General features: G+C 42.6%; 2 protein-coding genes across 4 annotated transcripts; one reads left to right on the forward strand and one right to left on the reverse strand.

Annotated features, from left to right (window-relative positions):
* Window positions 1-45: 45 nt before the first annotated feature.
* On the forward strand, window positions 46-4,014 carry eif3g (eukaryotic translation initiation factor 3, subunit G). The gene is made up of 10 exons (XM_071533432.1): window positions 46-151; window positions 239-285; window positions 1,107-1,195; window positions 1,850-1,909; window positions 2,023-2,127; window positions 2,294-2,489; window positions 2,587-2,697; window positions 2,861-2,997; window positions 3,685-3,791; window positions 3,880-4,014. The coding sequence occupies exons 1-10, from the start codon at window positions 129-131 to the stop codon at window positions 3,893-3,895; spliced, it is 891 nt and encodes a 296-aa protein (XP_071389533.1). The 5' UTR covers window positions 46-128; the 3' UTR covers window positions 3,896-4,014.
* A 1,122-nt stretch (window positions 4,015-5,136) lies between these two features.
* On the reverse strand, window positions 5,137-18,614 carry dnmt1 (DNA (cytosine-5-)-methyltransferase 1). 3 transcript variants are annotated; one of them, XM_071533450.1, is made up of 34 exons: window positions 18,458-18,614; window positions 17,872-17,914; window positions 17,300-17,407; window positions 16,961-17,204; window positions 16,762-16,834; window positions 16,533-16,617; window positions 16,383-16,423; window positions 16,251-16,305; window positions 16,069-16,152; window positions 15,385-15,494; window positions 14,954-15,072; window positions 14,740-14,832; window positions 14,488-14,639; window positions 14,205-14,392; window positions 12,275-12,452; window positions 11,968-12,065; window positions 11,532-11,682; window positions 11,321-11,436; window positions 11,037-11,238; window positions 10,823-10,956; window positions 10,548-10,727; window positions 10,215-10,439; window positions 9,911-10,103; window positions 9,351-9,441; window positions 9,111-9,245; window positions 8,717-8,999; window positions 8,236-8,377; window positions 7,935-8,101; window positions 7,647-7,824; window positions 7,301-7,496; window positions 7,027-7,190; window positions 6,570-6,686; window positions 5,554-5,647; window positions 5,137-5,440 (listed from the first exon to the last, which is right to left on the reverse strand). In XM_071533450.1, the coding sequence occupies exons 1-34, from the start codon at window positions 18,502-18,504 to the stop codon at window positions 5,391-5,393; spliced, it is 4,536 nt and encodes a 1,511-aa protein (XP_071389551.1). In that variant the 5' UTR covers window positions 18,505-18,614; the 3' UTR covers window positions 5,137-5,390. The 3 variants fall into 3 exon arrangements, with proteins under 3 accessions (XP_071389551.1, XP_071389552.1, XP_071389550.1); XM_071533451.1 differs by having other exon boundaries at window positions 5,137-5,432; window positions 5,558-5,647; window positions 9,111-9,251; XM_071533449.1 differs by having other exon boundaries at window positions 9,111-9,251.
* Between the last annotated feature and the right edge of the window lie 325 nt (window positions 18,615-18,939).

Genomic DNA, 18,939 nt, shown 5'->3' on the forward strand with positions numbered 1-18,939 from the left:
TTTTTTTCCTGTGTAAACACTTTTATTTTGAAGTTAAAAGAGACAGATTTGCCCGGAAGTGTGTTTGGTTGCGGCTGCGCTCACGCTCCTGCGCTCTTTGCAATCCTGGAGCTAAGCTAGCCGAGAGGATGCCGTCGATTGAATACGACGAGTGAGTCTTCCTATAAACATTTAATGGTTAATGCTTATACTGTAGGTCTTTTAACCACCTAACATGACTTATCAATCTTTCCTGCAGCTCCAAGCCCAGCTGGGCCGACCAAGTCGAGGAGGAAGGAGACGAAGGTAAAGACCTAGCGAGCTAATGTTAGCACATCTCTTTTAGTTAGGCCAGCTAGGCGGCTTCCATTTCCACGTGGTTGTACGGTTTTTTACTCGAGCTAAATATATATTTTCTGTGATCATTTAGCTCTCCAACTTAAATCACGATGTGAATCATTAAGTGTAATTGATTGGTATATAGTATATTATTCCTAACTGCCTCAGACATATGCTGTGGTCTCTCGACAGTGACGTAGGCAGTGTCATTCACTAGCAACGTCGTTAGCAAACTTGGCAAGCCTGCATCACGTTAGCTAACGTTAGCTGTATTGATTTTGGTCAGACATAACGGTAATATAACGCTAACCTCGTCGGGACTTATTGTGGCTTTTGCCTGGGAGGCAAAATATCGCTTTCTTCAATAATGTAAACACTTTGAATCGGGTGTAACATATTTCTTTAAACGGGAGTCCTGCTCAGTTAAACCACTCGGTTTCAACCATTTGAACCTGATAATATCATCAAGATGTACAAATTTGCAGCTGCTCGATTGATGAGCGGGAAGTTAATGATGACACCACACAATATTTTACTTTTTATAGCCAAATTAACTCCTTTGTATGATAGTCTTTGGTACTAAACCACAAAATCTGCCCTTACTGGAAAGTGCTGTCAGTCACTTTTACCATCTTTGTCATTCATTTTCTATGAGGCCATTAGACATTCTACTTAAGACCAAAACAAATTAAAGACTTAAGTTAGTAGGCAGGAGAACGTCTCTTTTCTTCTTTGACATCTTTTGATAAGTTGCAATTGACTGACTAAACTGAATATTCTTTTGGCAGGTACACTACCATCTCCCAAAGAAACTATCAAAGGGAATATAAAAACCATAACAGAATATAAAATAGATGAAGATGGAAAGAAGTTCAAGGTAATTCGATTTTTTTTAATGGTGAACGTTAAGCCCGTTTAGACTGCTGTGGTGCTTTACCATGTTTGGACAGGGCTGCATTGACTCTTCAGCTGCTGTGGTGGCTTTTGTACCAGTAAAGATAGAAAAAGCTCCCATACACTGTGCTGAACTTTGCTGTTAGTGCATCATTATTAGGAACAACGTATCTGTACTGAGACTTTCATCTGGTTGTCTTTCAAAGATAATAAAGATGCTCTAAAAGCAAAGTTCAGTATACGGTGTGCCGGGGCCTTTTCTTTCTTTGTCTACCTACGGACGTACCCATCACCTTGTACTCAGGTGTGCAAAAGCTCTGTTGGCTTTTATACCAGTAACATGAACAGATATACATTAATTCATTTAATCTATACATTATAAGTTTGCTGCCCCCTTGCAGTGAGTTTACTGGTTCATTTTACTGGTAAAACAGCCTGAGGTGGCAGCACCAGTACTCAATGGAGGCTTGCACAGACTGTTGTGCTAATGAAATGTGTAAATGTGAAACAGTGCCACAATAGTGTGTATGGGATGTTAAATCTTGCTGTTTTGACTGTAGTAAAGAACATTTTTGTATCTGTGAAATTAAACTTTAATATGTATTTGATTGCATACACTGCCTTTTATGTTCTGTAGATTGTGCGGACCTTCAAGATTGAGACAAGAAAAGCCTCAAAAGCTGTTGCCAGGAGAAAGGTCTGCTTTTAAGTTGAAATTAGTCGCAGCTACATTCAGTCTGAAATGGACAAGTGCAAGATTTTAGGTACTGTCATATTTCATATAACACACTGCTTTCCATCACATTTCAGAACTGGAAGAAGTTTGGCAACTCTGAGTATGACGCACCAGGTCCTAATGTTGCCACCACCACAGTCAGCGATGATGTCTTCATGACCTTCATCTCCAGCAAAGAGGTGAGGATCCAGTGAGAGGTTCTGGTCCTGTGCTGCTGCTCTCTCATGTATGCCAGCAGTGTCACAACCTAGAATACCTGCAAATATGCTTTTACTGTGTTGATGGTCTGTCGTTAATTCAGTTCAACCGGTTAATTTGTCATTACCTCCTCTTTCCCTCTTCCAGGACCTGAACGCCCAAGACCAGGATGAAGATCCCATGAACAAACTGAAAGGACAGAAGATTGTGTCTTGTCGTATTTGCAAAGGGGATCATTGGACCACCCGCTGCCCTTACAAGGACACTCTGGGCCCCATGCAGAAGGAGCTGGCTGAACAGCTCGGCCTCTCCACAGGAGACAAGGACAAGCCTGCAGGCTCTGGTACCGTCAGCACACCGTTCACAGCATGGAGTTATTGTTTTTCGTTTTGAAAGATGACGTGACAGATGGATCCTGCTTGTGTCTTTTCCTTCACCAGCGGAGCCTGAGCCTGCACAGCCAGCACAGAGCAAGACTGGGAAGTATGTGCCCCCCAGCCTGAGGGACGGAGGCACGCGGAGAGGAGAGTCCATGCAGCCCAACCGCAGAGGTGGGTGTCTGTCAGAGTACTTGCTGCCTGTGTGCACTCATTCTATGTACTTTTGTCGTTGTATTCATTGTCTTCTACAGCAGCATGGGTATTGCTCAGAGATATCGATAATGTAAATAACAGTGTATGTATGTTCCCCACCCACCCCACCCCACCCCGACAGCTGATGACAACGCCACCATCCGTGTGACCAATCTGTCTGAGGACACCCGAGAGACAGACTTGCAGGAGCTCTTCAGGCCTTTTGGCTCCATCTCTAGGATCTACCTGGCCAAGGACAAGAACACTGGACAGTCGAAGGTCAGTGCTCCTCTCAAGAATGCTCACGTGTTATTGTAAAGTGCAGGATGTGAGTGTTTGCGAGTGATACTGTGCCTGTCTTACAAAAATAGCTTGTGGTTTCTGCTGGTGCATTAGCCCCTACCCCCCTCCCTCAAGAGGCTTTGCCTTTTGCCAGGTCGCCATTGTAAATAAGAATTTGTTCTTAATGACTTGCCTGGTTAAATAAAATAAGACAACAGAGGAGCCTACACACTGATTGGTAGAGCTTCGAAAAGGGCAAAAAGAAATCAGGGAGCTAAATGGTGAGAAATATTTACAGCAGATGTTTTGGGCCAACATCAGTGCAGAGATCAATTTATATATTGTACAATGGCATTTCTTAAATTGACAAGGCATTGGATTGGCTGAGTTACAGGTGTAGACATCTCGCAAATCAGTGTGCTGGTTCCACTGCTGTGTTATTGCAATAATTCCCAGCAGTTAGGCATATTACACCATTTTGCTTTTTTGTAGAAAAAGGGCTTCTTTAATTGTATTTTGTGCCAATTTTTTATAAAGTCATGTGCTTTGTTTCATGACTAGCTGCCAATATCAACAAACAATTCCTTGGTACAATTCAGACACTGAACAAATTCCCACAGCACAGCCAATTTGTCCCATATGCAAAGTGATCAGAGTAACAACTACCAACTTTGCTTCCTCCAGGGCTTTGCTTTCATCAGTTTCCACCGCCGGGAGGATGCAGCCAGAGCCATCGCAGGAGTGTCAGGATTTGGATATGATCATCTTATTCTCAATGTTGAATGGGCCAAGTAAGTAGCGTTGTGGAATATAGGAAGCATTAATGCATGGTAATTATCCTTGCTGTAACTTACTTATTTAAATCCATTTTCTTTGCAGACCATCAAACAACTGAGGGGAGTTGACCAGAATATTCCAGGAGGATGCCAGATTTTATTGTAGTAAAATATGGCTGTTACCTAAATAAAGTGATGAGAACCAGATTCCATTGTCATTGTTGCTTGTCACATATTGTGTAGACCAGTGATTCTCAATCTTTTTCATATCAAGGACCCCTAGTTTAGTCCACATTAGGGCCACAGACCCCCATTTTTGAGATTTTCTCTGACCCAAATCTGAGAATATTTTTATTGTTAGATATAATTTTGTCTAGAATTCCATGACTATCTGTATTGCAGGTAGAGAGATAACAGTGAAACTATGATCAAAATAGTCATTCTTCTACATTCTAATTGTGTAAACTTCTTGTAAATGAAATAATGGTGAAGTTTAACAATTCAATTTGCTGGGAACCCCCTCAAGGACCCCATGTTGAGACCCACTGGTGTAGATTAAACCTGAAATAAACTTTATTGCATTTTCATGCAACCTTATTTTGTAGGTAACTAGTTCTTAATTTAGAACTGCAGTAATATGCAATCTTTATTAGACCTGTTATTACTTCACATCACCCTTATTACAAAGTACTTTATAATATATGAAATAATAGTTTCAGACAGTCATGATGCAAAGGAATGACCTAAGACTGCTGGCTTAAAGTTCATCTTATGAAGAACGTTAGATTTTCAGATCCAATTCAAAGTTGTATGCAGGTGTTGTGGAGGCAAGGTTGAGACATGCCACATTCATGACATTTTAGCTACATTAATTACACTGCCATTGTTATGTCCCAATGTCCAAAAAGGCCTAATTGCAATACAATTACTCACTGCTAGTGCAATTGTGCCAGGAGTGCCACCACTAGAACAGCAACAGCCAGACTTCCTTGTGAAGGCTGTAGAACAATCTGACAGGAGCACATCATGCACAACTGCCAGACCTCTTTATAACTAGTTAAAAAAAAAAAAAAAAAGGCTGGCAAGGCCCATCTCAATGTGGTCAACCATATTTTGTTTAAATTTGATTGCAAAGGGTTGTTACAAGCCTATGGAAGAGGATTAGGGCCATATGTGAAACATTTATGAGTTCTGAGTTTAAAGTCTGTCAGAATTCTGACTTTAAACTCAGAACTCAATTTGTTTTCATGTGGCCCTAATCCTCTTCCATACCAGCCTCAACAGCATCACTTTCTGACCTACCACTTAGTCCAGTCATGTAATTTAATGACAGAATTAAAGGTTAGACTGACAATCCATTTGATAAGAGCTTTATTTGAAATATTACAACATATAAAAACTACATACAATTTATCCCACATTGTGTGAACATTTCCAGATACACGGGTAAAACCACATTTAAAAACTCAAAAACACAGAATGGTACTGCACAGAATGTCCAGAGTGGCCACTTAAGTGACACGGCTCAAAGCCAGCTCATTAAAAATCATGATTGCCTGAGGCCTCGGCATCAGGATTTGAGGAATTGATTCTTGCTAGGAGGGGAACAAGGGACTAGTCTGAGACCTCCATCTTCTCTTGCTTCACGTTCACGTTCTCGTTCTCTGCAGAAAGAAATGTTGATATACACTTTAGTATGGTGATATGTTCGCTTACCCAAGTGTCTGAATCACACCTACAAATTATTCTTGATAAACATGCAAAAACATGGAGTCACCTGCTGCATGCTCTTCCTTAATCCTCTCCAAGACACACCTCTTGATCTCCAGCCCTATGGCTCTGGAGAGTGGTGGGGGCACAGCGTTCCCAACCTGGGAGAGGGCAACAGGAAAAATCCATTACATGTGCAGTGACTGTCGAGGTGGCAGGAGTACACAGCAACTGTAAAGTAATGTTACTTCTAAATTTAACAGCTCACTCGGAATTGCTAGTAGTATACAGTAAAAAAAAAAAACTTAAATAACTGGTTCAGTTTTGCCGGCTAAGGGGTGTTTGGACTTTTGGGCCAGTCTGTGCTTTTAAAAAAAAAAAAAAAAAAAAAAAAAAAAAAAAGGAAAACTCGACCCAACTGGGAAGCTGGGCCACAATAAACTGTTTAACCACACAATCAAATGACAAGTGCAGACAGTTTAAGGAGCCGTGGAGCTGGCAAGTTGTGTAGTGAAAATCTTGTTTTCAACCCAATGAGTGACAAATTCACTTCACATTGTTTTAAAGTGTAGACAGACATGTCATTTTCATATTACCCACCTTTGTAACTGAAATTATAGGGTAAAGTTTGCTTGTTAGCTCAGCTTGCATGGAATATCTATTGTTTGACTAAAGTTGGCTAAAAATGTTGCAGTGGTGTATCATTATCTTTGGGTTAATCTGGTCATTTAAAAAGTCTCCTGTAGACAGCCATTAATCCTGTAATGTAGAGCTGGATTTAGGCTAGGGCTAGAGTAACTTTGAATAATAGTTTTGTTTTATAATGCTGCTAAAAAAAAATAAACAAATCTCTTAAAATTTTTGATTTATTGATGTTTAAAGTGCAATTAAGTAATTTCAGTGGCGCACCGTCACAAAACCAAAAGTTGGTCAATGTACAGAAATTGTCTAAATCGAAAAACACTCAGAGATAACATCAGTGCAGAGCAGAGACTGGCATGTTGCCCCCGTTTATTATTGGATTCCACTGGAGGGAATTTGAGTAACTGTTTAATTCAATGATAATTCAGTTCAGGCCTGTACTTGTCTGTGTTTGTCCAGTATGTTTCCGAAGAAGCGGTAGGTGTCAGGGAATCCCTGAGAGCGTGCACACTCCCGCACACTGACCACTCTGTGCTGCTCAGCATGCAGAACACGGCCCTGGAATTAAAACAAAGGTTTAGTTCAATGGCTGCACAAGCTTGTCTTGATAACCAGATTCTCCATATGACAAAGTAATCAAAATGTCAGTATTTCTAAACCAATCTGATCTCATTTAAATGCATGTAGTCCAAATTGCTTGGTAGATTGTCATTTCACTTTCAAAATCAAAAGTAGTTCGGATTAGCAGCTGATTTCCCCCTACAATAAAATTTTGCAAGGGTTATAATATAGTTATTTTTTGAAGTGATTGTAGGCTGTATTATGAAACGATTGACTGTAGGATGCATTATGGTGTGATGAGGATGGTTTTTTTTGGCTTTGCAATAAAGTGACATACCTGCTTGCCCATGGGCTCAGGGTTGGTAACAGTGGTGCTGAAGAAGCCGTCCCACTCCAGCCGGCCGTAGAGTCCGGCCCAGTGATTGTGGCGGTTCCCGGTGTGAGGTAGACACCAGGGGATCAGGGTGTTAAACTGCCTGTCAGCAGGGTCACATGACTTGCCTAAGACAATGCGTAAGCATCGCAACCATTAGAAATGCATCTCACCAGCCTGGGCTAATACATTCGCTGTAATTTCCATTATTTAAAAACAGTAAACTAAACCTGCTTACCTCCTGCACAAGTGCAAACACCTCTCAGTGCACCAGTGCTGCTGCGTCCATTCTTTTTATCAGAATGTGTGTAACGGAGCTTCTTGGTCATGGTACCATCTTTCAGCCGAACCTCGATGTTGGGCAGATCCCTCCAGTCGGAGCCTGGGGCCAAGGGGATGTGACGCATCCGACCTTCAACCAGAGCACTCATGTCCTGAGAACAGAGGGATTCAGAGATCATTTTTAAAGTACCACTTCACCCCCCCTATTAGAGCAGAACAGACCAAGTGATCAAATTACAGTCCCAAATACATTTGCATCATGTTAATGTCACTACTAACAAGACAAGAGGTTATAAGCTCACCTTGCAGATATGGTCTCGGAGGATGGGCTGATACTGTGTACCTCTGATCTGCCTCTGGAACCAAGACTGGGGCTCCCCATTGTAGGAGATCTCCAAGGCAGCTGCTCCGTTGCGGATCTCTGGCAGATCAGACATTGTGTCTCTGACAGTGATAGTTCTGTAGATTCCTCCATTGCCTCTGTGGAAGGACAGAAAATTTAACTTACAATCGATTTCAGGAGCTAGACAGTTGTGTTGCACAAGTTTAGAGATTTCCAAACAGATGGGTGAGAAGACGAAGTTAGTTACCGTGTGACATTACTGACGTATTTCTTGTCGTCCACCACCACATTTAGAGAGCATGCTCTGGGAGCAAACACATGCAGAGGCTCAGGATAACGGGGCAGCTTCTCTCCAGGAGCAGCAGCTAGGATGATGGCCCTGCGACGGGTCTGAGCAACACCGTACTGACCAGCCTGAAAGGAGGGCACAGTTGGGCATGTGAGTGGCCAAGTAAAGCCAACTTCAGTCCTCCTAGAAATGCTGCCGAGTGATGAACAGTCAGTACGAGGCAATCAGAAGGAATATAAGGTGATCAATTCAGACCCACCTGAAGGACGCCAAAAGTACACTGGTAACCCATACGCACAAGACAGCGCAGAGTCAGCTTCAGGACCATGGAGCTTTTGAATGAGACGAAGTTCCTCACGTTTTCAAGCAGGAAGAACTTGGGTCTGTAGTAGTCACAGTAACTGCAAGAGGAGGGCAAAGCTTATTCTTATTGTCCGCTGCATGCATGGTCTATCCTAAGCAAAACTGCAACAACCATGTTCATTTTTAGATGTGAAGCAACTCATTGATCTGTAAAGTAACTCACATCCTCATGGTTAGCCTGTCTGACCCCTAGTGGCTGTTGGGAGGCATGACAATGTCTACAGACAACACACTGAGCAGGTTCATTCACTCGCCTCCTCTCATCAATACTGCTGAATTGTGTAGGGTGCTTCACATCTATGACACCGTTTGTACACCTTGTTTGTACAACAATTTTGTAAAATGGGCCAAGATGAGAATCTGTTACAGCCACACACCTCAGATAGGACACCACAAGTGAGTTCTTGAACTTTGAGTAGGTGCGGGAGTTGAAGCGATTCATCCCACTGAAGCCTTGGCAGGGAGGGCCTCCACACAGCATCTCCACATCGCCCTTCTGAGGCAGCTTCTGGCCAAGAGAGTTCGTCTTCTCTCCAGACATGACCAACTTCAGCAAGATGTTGCAGTCCTCAGTGAACACTGTGGTGCCGGGGTTATTTAGCCTAAAGGCCTGCGCTGCAGGGTCCCACATCTCTATGGCCCACAGAGTCTCAGAGATACCTGAGGACAAACACAGCACTCACTTTTTAAACACTGCAGCTTTCCATATCTCTCTGGACTGTATGTCAACATTTGTGGATTTGAGTGTGTCAAAGAAAAGGAGGCATTTACCAGCCTGGTGGAAGCCTTCAGAAAGTCCACCACAGCCAGAAAACACATCCAGCGTGCGATACTTGGGCACTTTCGGTGTCTGTGATTCATTCTGTGAGTCCTGTGTTTCCTGTGCAGCCGAGGCCTTCCCTTTGCCTTTACCTGGGACAAAGGAGTTGGATTAGGATTTCAGGGAACTTAAAACCCATTTTGGTTTAAAACATAAATAAATCTTGCATGAATTTTAGTAGAAGTTTTTACCTTTTCCCTTGCCCTTTCCTTTGCCTTTGTGAACAGCGGAGCGGGCGTGATTTGGTGGGTCCTCAAAGCTCTTGGACTTGGCATTGTAGGCCTGTGGGTGATGAATGATTGTGTATATGAATCCACCACATTGCCCAATAACCACTTGGATTAATGCTTTTATTGGGAAAAATGAGATCTAGATCTTCAGAGACTAAAAGCAAAAATGACCAGTTATACTTATGGTGTTGCTGCACAGATACTACAATTTGATTGCAGTGAGCCATTTACTCAAGTTTAATTTTGCCTTTTGTGTCCCGTGAATACACACATGGCCAATTGTGTTTCATGGCCTTTCCTCCCTATGCAGCTTTAGCAAATGTGTGCAGGCGTTTACAAACTAGTAACAGGCTGGCGTTAGAATAGGTGTTCAAGGAACCGACCAGTCTATTTATCAAGCTGATAAATTGAAGTGTGTAATTACCTAATCTTAAAAGCAGAAAAACCCACTGTTTATACATTCAAGTATATCAAGAGAGTTCTGTAGATATGAAATATCAGTTACTGTAGAGCAGCTTTACCTCAAGGAAGTAGAAGCGGTCTGGTCCACCACTGGAAAAGTCCTGGACAGACTCATTCAGGTCCTCTCCGTACTCTACTTGACAGCGGCCGAGCACATCCGACATGCTGACATTCACTTCCTCATCGCTCCAGTATAGCTGATTGATGTCTGTGTGATAACTGGCTTTGATGCCTTTGTGTGTATTCTCAGGCCTGGGGGTGAGAGAAAATAACCAATGAGTTTAAGAGTCTGAGCAGCTGTCATTTTTGTTGAGGCATAAAAATACTCAATTAACAGCCAATTCAACTGAACTAAGTGTTTACCTGTAAAACTTATAGACTCGCAGTTTGACCTCTGACATGTCAGGTTTCCCGTTGCTACGCCTGTGACAGAAGATCTCCTTGATGCGGCCAATGCGGAAGGGCTCTGGAGCGTCCAGGTTTGATCCCTTGATGTAGTCCGAGGACTTCCTGTAGTACTCTGGATACAAGTCCTCGTCCACATCCTCTTTCCTATGGGAGCGCTTCACCGGACTAGCTGCCTTCACACTGAGAGCAAGGTAAAACAGTCTCAATTGCATGCCTCTATTTTACAAATGTGAATTACAAAATCAACCTTCAAGAAGAACAGGCCATTGTCTTGGCGTTTCTACTCACCTGAAATTAAATGCCTCAGGCGGCAGGTAGACACTGTCTCCCACCTTGAACTGATCACCCTTAAAGCAGGCAAGAGCGTACAGGGCCTTGGAGTCATGGGCCTCATTGTCCAGGGGTTCGAAAGCACGAGGAGTCTCCTGTTCCTCTCTCTCTTTAGTCCTGGCACAGCTGCCACAGAACCTGAAAGCAAAATGACAGCCAGTTTAAAAATGTTGAACAGAAAAGCTCACACGTTAATGATCTTGAAGACAAATGCATGCGTCAGTGGTGCTCACTTGTACTTGCAGTCCTCTGACGGTGTGAAGATGGGAGGCGTCTCAAAGCGGGCACACTCTCCTTCATACCAGAACTGATAGAAGAAACTCTTCCCGTCATCCTCAATCACCTTGATGTCATCATCCATTCCACCCTGAAATACAGAATAAATAACATTGGAATCATAAACGCAAATGTTAATTGACCAGTGCTCAGCCATATCAGCTTTCTTACCTCCATGAACCAGTTGTTGGATGGAGCCCTGTACATGACATTTACTTTGCCCTCCACATAGTTGAGCTGCATATCTTCACACTCATCCACAAGGACGAGCTCCAGCGGATCGGAGGACTCTCCCAGTACTGTGTGAGTGCCACGGACGAACCAGTGGGCATGGAACATCTTTCCATTGTTATCCTCCCACAGGGATGTGATTCTAGGGAAGAAATGTATCACTAGACCCATAAGAACCACAACTGACAAAATATTACGAAATACTTCTTAAAATGTTAACATACCTTGCCAGGTAGAGAGGAATGGATGGGTCCTCTGAAGAAACAGAGACACAGTCTCCCACCTCTAGCTCTTCATCATTCACATGGACCTTCTTGTAGTACTGCTTCTTCCCCTCAGTCTGGGGGGGGGGGGAATATATGTTTGATTAAAAAAGGCACAGCAGGAGAAAACTTGAATCATTTAAACAAATTACTAAGGAGGAAAAAACAATACCTTAACAGGCTCTCCAATCCATGTCAGCTTGCACTGGGTCTGCTTCTTTCTCTTGGCTTGAGAAACCTTCTTTGATGCCTTCTCGATGGGCACATCTTCCTCTTCAACGTTCTCATCATCCTCAGCCTCCTTTACCGCAAGGTTGGGGCATCTAAACAGAGGGTTTTTATAATAAAACAAATGGATCTAAATAAATCATGCTGCTCCTACAGCACAGCTGTCTAAAGCCAAGAGCTTGTAAGATGTTTATCAAATGATTTGCACTCCTTTCCATCTTCAAGCAGTTGTGTGCAAGTTTCGGGGTTACTTACACACCACCAAGCAACCCAAACAGTTTTTTTAAATGCATCTTCACAAGACTTGTAATCAAGGCTTATTGGCCACTTAGCTGCATATTAACTACTGTAGAGGCAAAAGTGCTGAAAGATCTGCTCACCTCCTCTGCCGACAAGCCTGCTTGCTCTTGCCAGTTCCTCCAAATTTGATCATGTCCTTGCAAGCTGAACACTTGCCACAATCAGGAGATTGGCAAACCTAAAGACAGACAAGAACATGGGTTATTGCAAAGGACATGCAAGCTTTCCTTCTGGACTTGCAGTTAAAGTAGCAGTTTACAGAGTTCCACTGTTAAAATTTCGCAAACTGAAGATGCATCAGACACCAAAAACACTCCAGTAGCCAATGTTAAATTGCATGCACCTTTTGCACCTTCCTTTCACTTTGAAAATCATCATTACTCTCACCTCACAGACACCACAGCGCTGCCGTTTGGCCCCACCACTCTCATTCTGATCTATCTGATCAGAGAAGAAGGTGTCAAAGATCTGGTAGACCAGCTTGGTAGTGGTGGCTTTAGTGGGCCCCTTACTGTCCTTCTCTATCTTGGTTGGGTGGCGAATGGCCTGTCGTCTGGCGGCTCTCCTGTCAAGGGAATAAAGTGGGTGTTTAGAGGAGATGTCCATTTAGCTTGACACAATACCTGATGATATGTGGTGTGATGGCATTATGGAGCCCCTGGCCCTAAACAGACCACAGCATCAGGTGACTGAGCCATGCAACATGAGAAACAAGCAAACAAAACCAGACAGACACAGTAAAGATGTACAATGCAGAGTTCGCGTTAGACACAATTCGCCAATAAAATGAATATCAGAAGAGTTCATTCCTCCCAGACAGTCTAGGAGAGAAAACAGTAACCCACACAAGACTAAAGGCATAGAGATTCTGCTTTGATCTCATCTGGGCAAACCTACAGGATAAGTTCCTCCCTCCTGTAAACTACGAACAAACTCCTTCACTTGAGACGATTCTCTCACTTGAGGGAAGACAATTTTACCGAGATGAAATGTTGCATTACTCCAACCTCAGTGTACTAAATTGCGTTGGAAGTTTGCGTTGCTGGAGGCCGCTCTGAAGAGAGTCTAGACGTAGAGAACAGTTTAGTTCAAGGCTAAAACAGATTTTCCATCTGGAAAAAAGGCCTACATATGGTGATCACCAAGTTTGAAAACGGCTTTATACTATCAATTGCTTGGGGTAATTATAGTCAATTAGACATTTTCGTTATAATTTTAAAATTGTATACATCACAAATACTGGAGGAGATCAATTTGCATGACTGCATTAGCTTGTAGGACAAGTGAGGAAAGCAATTTTACAGATTTGTCAGCAACTATTTGATTACTTGCTCAATCAAATAAATGTTAATTTCTTTAGTTGGCCCTGGTTTTTATAGACTTGTCTAGAAGATAAATGCATAAAAATTGCTTTCCTGTGTAGTGCCCCTTCAGATACCTGATGAACAAAATTCAGCCTTCTCCCATTGGAAACCGTTTTTGTGAATGCATGTTTCCATGTTCTCAATACAGCCTGTTGTAGTGCAAGCATGTCTTCTCAGATTATGTCAAAATGATTTAGTTATGAAACACTGATGGACACACAGGTAATATGGCTAGAATTCCAACAATACGCCAGACAAACTGAAATCCAACCACAATGTCCACCAAAAATAAAATGAATTAAAATTCTAGCGTGAACTCTGGTAGAATGTTCCTATTGTCCATATAGCCTCTTAAAGCTTCACACTAAACACGCCACAAAACAAGCTAAGGATGCAGTCAGAACAAGGCCTACCTACCAGTACAGCAGCATGCTGCATTAGGAAATGTCAGAGGAATGTTAGACATTAGGGAGAACAAGGAGCGAGGAACAGGAATACATGAACATAAGCAAAAAAATCAAATGGACAAATTCAAAACCCTGAAGCATTTGTGTTGCCAAGGAGTTGTTGTTAGATAAGTTGGCTGCCGTTGAGGAGATTGAAGAGCTTCCATGAGGTCAAATATGTAGCACATACACTGCTCATGGTTTTAGCAAAGTATGAGCAACACTGAATTTCCCCTTTAACCTAGCTACAGACAACTTGGAGCATGGAGGTTTCTATTCCAAACACTACAGTGCTAATTTCACCAATATCGTTCCACGTTTTGAGCTGATGTTGTACCAATTAGTGAAGTGAGCTTGTGTAGTGTTTGGATTGAATGGAAGCCCGCATACTCTTTGTCCTCGATGGCTCATGACTTCCAGACCCCATGTCACGGTGAGGAGGAACCAAGACAGCAATCATTATTATGGAGGGCCAGTGTAAGCAACCCTATTATCTCTCAACCATACCTCTTCCCTAGAGTGACTCCAGCAAGCTTGATCAGGTCTCTCATGCAGGGGGTGACAATGATGGGCTGCTCATCTGAGTCTCCGGCTTCATCATAGCTCTCCACCTGCTCCACCACGAACTGGGCATGGCGCAGCAGTGTGTCTTCAGTAAAGCGGTTGAAGTTCAACCCTGCAGGAGGCACTGTTGTCTGCCAGTAAGAGGAACACAAGCTGATCAGTGTGCTGAACATGTGGTGCAGAGTCAAGTCGAAGTATTGCTTATAGCATGATCACAAGTCCCCACCTCGATCTTGTTAAGGAGGTCCTCATAAGTAACGTCAGGATTCTTCTGGAGGAATTCCACCACGATCTTGCTCATGTAGATCTTCTCCTGCATCAGTGCAAAGATGGGTGCGTACTCCTCACTGGGCAGCATCAGGATGTAATCAGCAAAAGCTATATATTGGAGAGACACCAATTGTTAGCACATAATACATAAACCGACAGGTTAAACTGAATCATAACGTTCAGCAGAAAACTAAATAAGCTTTGCTACCTGTAGTGAAGCCTATTAAAGCCTTTTCTCCCCCATCAAAGCCAGTGATCCACCAGGCATTGATGGGTCCAAGCTTCTTGGCAGGAACACCACCTGAAAGCAAAAAGAACACACAGGTATACTTGTTAAAGCTTCTGCTTGGTTGTACTGGCTAAAGACAACAGTCATTTAGTCCCAGTAGCTCTCCATGGTAAAACAATGTGTCGTTTCATACCATCCAAGCAAGGGTTGTCATCATAGATGGGCTTGACTACACAACTGAAGTAGAGCTCCACGTTCTTCTCAATCAGTCCAGAGTCAAATGGACAAAGGTGCCCCCGCTTGTCATACACACTGCAAGACAGTACAGTTAATGTTTTAGCTGACAAGACCTCAGGTGCTACAATCCATCGCTTTCCAGTTTGTTGAAGGCAATCACCTTGTCCTCCTTGCCGTTTTACATCACTCTGAATAAGAGCGCCAGCTAAATGCCTAAATTTTAACTGAGATGAGCCAGACTGGATATTCATCTGCTGGAGCCGAGGTCTGTCCAGTCTAGGTTGTAATACTGGCTGGAACCTCTGCTCGTCCCCCCAGACTTAGCTAACATAAAATGAAAAATGCTGCAAATTCAGGTTGTGTTAGGCATTATGGAGCCCCATTCACCTGAAGTTAGTAATCTTGTGTTGCGGTAGGTCTTCATAGCTCTCAAATCCATCCTCGTTTGAGTCAAACAGGGAGAGGCGCTCATCGGTCAACATTTCTGGCTCATCCAGCTGCGGATGCAAAGAGCAGAGTTGATTTCAGGTTTTAGTAAATATTCTTCTAGTAAATATTATAAAAACACAAGTAAACAAAACTCACTGCTACACTGAATAACAGCAATTTATAGATGCTTTCACTTATCACAGGCCGGATATTATCTATTTAATGCATCACTGCTCCAGTGCGACTTATGCTGTTCGCCGAGTCATTAGGGAAAATAAGTCTCAATGGACAATTATATATTTGACAAGACAGTAGGTGGCCCTAAAGCTGGGAATGTGGATGCAGACCATAAAGTATTCTGCTTGTCAATACAGGACTTGGAAGTACATCCCACTTATTCCAATATGCAACTGATTCAAGTTTTATAAAGAAACCTAAAATGCAGCTAGTCAAGCTTGCAGTTATATCATGTTCATTAATTATTTAAGTAGTCAATTAATCAAGCAGCAAGACTGATCATTTTCTGTTACAGTTGTTCATTTCCATGTAGATCTAACAATTATAATCTCAGCATTCAGTTAGACTTGAGCATAACACTGCTGTCACTGCTTAAATGACTATAAATATGACACGGATCCTCACCGCATTATCAGGATCCCCCTGAAAGAACTTGAGGTCCGAGTCATCCAAGTACTGCCTGCAGTCTGGACACTTCGGAGGTGGAGTCTGGAACAAAAAGGTAGAGTGTCCCAACAATGAGTAAGCTACGCTGACAGAAAATGCATACAGCTGTGGCACTGGACTCGACTGGCACAATTCATTACCTTTGCAGCAGAAACTGGCTTAGTCTTCTCACTGTTTGATTCTTCTGGAGCAATTCTGCAAAGAGAAAAGCATTAGTAATATATCCAATTGTTTGAGCTGCATCACCAATGTTCAGAGGGCAAAAGACTTACTTTTCATCTGAATCCACTTTGAGACGCTTCTCCTCCCGGGACTACAAGAAATTTGAAAATTAAGTCACGAGGCAGTGTTTTGCATCTTCGTTTGCGAATTTTCAAAATAACTTCAAAATAACTGGTGCATCACAGTAATAAATATTTCACCTCTTCAATATCGTCCTCCTCTTTCTTCAGTTCTTTTTGTCCATTTGTAGCTTCTCCATTCACCTCGTCTGACTTGCGCTTTTGACTGCAAGGGAGGACATTAGTTTACTCTTAAACAGAAAGCATCCACTCTTCCTGTAGATGAAAAAGTTGAGGGTGGTTCTTTTCTTGGCTGCTGGAAAATATGAATAAGAAGGCATAAGGCAACAGATAAAATAAATATACTCACACTTTAGAGAACATTGACAAGATGGTTGGCTGTTTCCCACTGTTCCTTGTGACCCTGGCACTGGCTGGAGACTCTAGAAAGTAGAAATGGACAAGATTAAGTTTTTCCCCCCTACCATTTAATTTGTGGGTCATCTCTGTCTTTAAATGTAGCTGTTACAGATGATACAAATTAATGACAGCAATTCTGTCAAGCCTACTTTTGGTTTCAGAGTCTGCCTTGCTCCTGCGGCCACCCTTCCCTTTAGGTGCAGTTGGGGACTTCATAGTGTCAGCTTCCTCCTGGACGTCCATGGTTACGTCTTCGCCATCCTCATCTTTGTGGGACCCATTTTTAGTGAAGCCATTTGTCTTTCCGTTCTGTTCCATGCCATCAACATGTGAACCATTCTCCACACACAGCTCCTTTCCCAGTAAGGCCTTTACTTTGGAGACGTAGCCCTCCTGAGGAGAGTACACAGCACACATTACATAGGACCAATGGGGGGGTAAGTGACATTATTAATAACATTCACAAAAAGTCAAAGAGAGTCACTGACCTTTGAGATCTCTGAACTTTTCATCTTCTCCTCCAGGCTGTTCAGCTGGTCCTGAGTGTCAACATGCAGGAAGTCCTGCACCAACCTGAGCTTCTCCTTCACAAGATCCTGGATTGGAATTGATAGGAGATCTAATCAGAAAGGCTTAACTTGGGAAGAAATGCATTATACATTTTTTTTTTTTAAAGTCTAAAAGGGAAAGTAAGATTAACTGTAGGTTAAAAACAAGACATCATGTTAAAATCATAATATGCATTGTGGAGCTGAAAAATGTTGTGGTATCAGCTACAGAAGCCATAATATGGCTATCAACAGCTGGGAAACAATTTACTAAGTCAATATTACAATTTTGCACCAACATAGCAATACACTGTCCATATTAACTGAATAAAGTTAAAAGTGACTCAGTTTAAAGTTGTTTTTTTCTTTTTTTAACTTTACTCCAAATTCTTAATAGGCATCAAGCCCAATGGTACTGTGAGCCCCAAAATAGAAAGCCATCAGTAATGACAACTAATGAGCAACTGCAGTAACACTTGCAGGCTTTCAAGTGTAATGAGCACAGAACCCACCTCGTCTGAAAATCCATCCTCATCCTTTTCCAACACTTGCAGCCTGTGAAAAAATAACATGTCATTTGTGGGCTTAACAAAACTGCGAGACAGCTGTGCTACTGTATAGACACAGTAAAACAAAGCTAAGGCAGGCTAACTAGCTAGCCAGCCACCTAGCAAACAATCTATAAGCGTATTCACTACCAATGTTGTTGCAATCCAACCAGTGTGACAGCGAGCTAGCAGCGACCTGGGTAACAAAACTTCCTGAGTGGCGCCAAATCTCCAGCGTTGCTCCATCCATAGACGGGCTAAGTTGCTAACTGGCTAACGTTAAGTTACATTGACGGAGCTAACTCTACGTCGCATCAGTCCTAATGACAAGTGGGAGCAGGCTAACGTTAGCTGCCGCTGGCTAATACATACGAACGGTTATCTGTTATGCAATACAATAAGGTAAAAGTTGTGCCATCACACGGAACAGCCAATGCAAGTTCAAAGACATGAACCGAGCTCATTATTATTGTTGTGGCGTTTGCATTGAGGCAACAAGCTGCATGCATGCTACACCATCACGGCATTATTAGCATCCAGGTTACTATACCTTTTCCTGACATCCTCTGGCAGAGACAAGGAGGTCCTGGTTGGCATTGCAAATAGCTATCTAACGGAGTCAGACAAAAAAGATAAAATTCGTTTAAAAGTCGTAAAACAGCGTTAAAAACCCGCCTTGCTTGACAACAGTGCGTTTGGACAGTGACTGGCGTGTTGCCTGCAATGGATGCTATATGCAGTTCAGGCGCGCGGGCCGTCTTTTCGCGCGGAAACCGGGTATTTTGGACTGTACCACTACAGTGATCTATAGGTAAAACCGTTACACTGTGGTGTGTAATATTTCGTCTGTAACTGCATAAACTATACCGCGAAACACGTGTTGGTATTCAATAAGACTGTATATAAACGTTTATTGTAAAATGGCTGTATTCTTGCAAATTATCCTCTTTTCTGAATTCGATACTAAAATGGTGTACCCCTTACCTTTGACAAGTGTACAAGGAAACTGACCAAGCGGAAGTAATCTGATTG

Source organism: Centroberyx affinis, unplaced genomic scaffold, assembly GCF_046629955.1.
Source record: "Centroberyx affinis isolate AG114_WGS23_722 - 3 ecotype Tasmania unplaced genomic scaffold, CSIRO-AGI_Caff_v1 ptg002364l_1, whole genome shotgun sequence".
NCBI lineage: Eukaryota > Metazoa > Chordata > Actinopteri > Beryciformes > Berycidae > Centroberyx > Centroberyx affinis.

Bases quoted from the DNA above. Each gene is read 5' to 3' on its own strand.
- eif3g (XM_071533432.1), top strand. From the start codon at position 129: ATGCCGTCGATTGAATACGACGA. The intron at 152-238 runs GTGAGTCTTCCT...TCTTTCCTGCAG, and splicing joins CCGTCGATTGAATACGACGA to CTCCAAGCCCAGCTGGGCCG. The intron at 1,196-1,849 runs GTAATTCGATTT...TATGTTCTGTAG, and splicing joins AAGATGGAAAGAAGTTCAAG to ATTGTGCGGACCTTCAAGAT.
- dnmt1 (XM_071533449.1), bottom strand. From the start codon at position 18,504: ATGCCAACCAGGACCTCCTTGTCTCTGCCAGAGGATGTCAGGAAAAG. The intron at 16,306-16,382 runs GTAAGTCTTTTG...TTCTCTTTGCAG, and splicing joins AAAGTGGATTCAGATGAAAA to AATTGCTCCAGAAGAATCAA. The intron at 14,833-14,953 runs GTATGAAACGAC...TTTTGCTTTCAG, and splicing joins TGACAACCCTTGCTTGGATG to GTGGTGTTCCTGCCAAGAAG.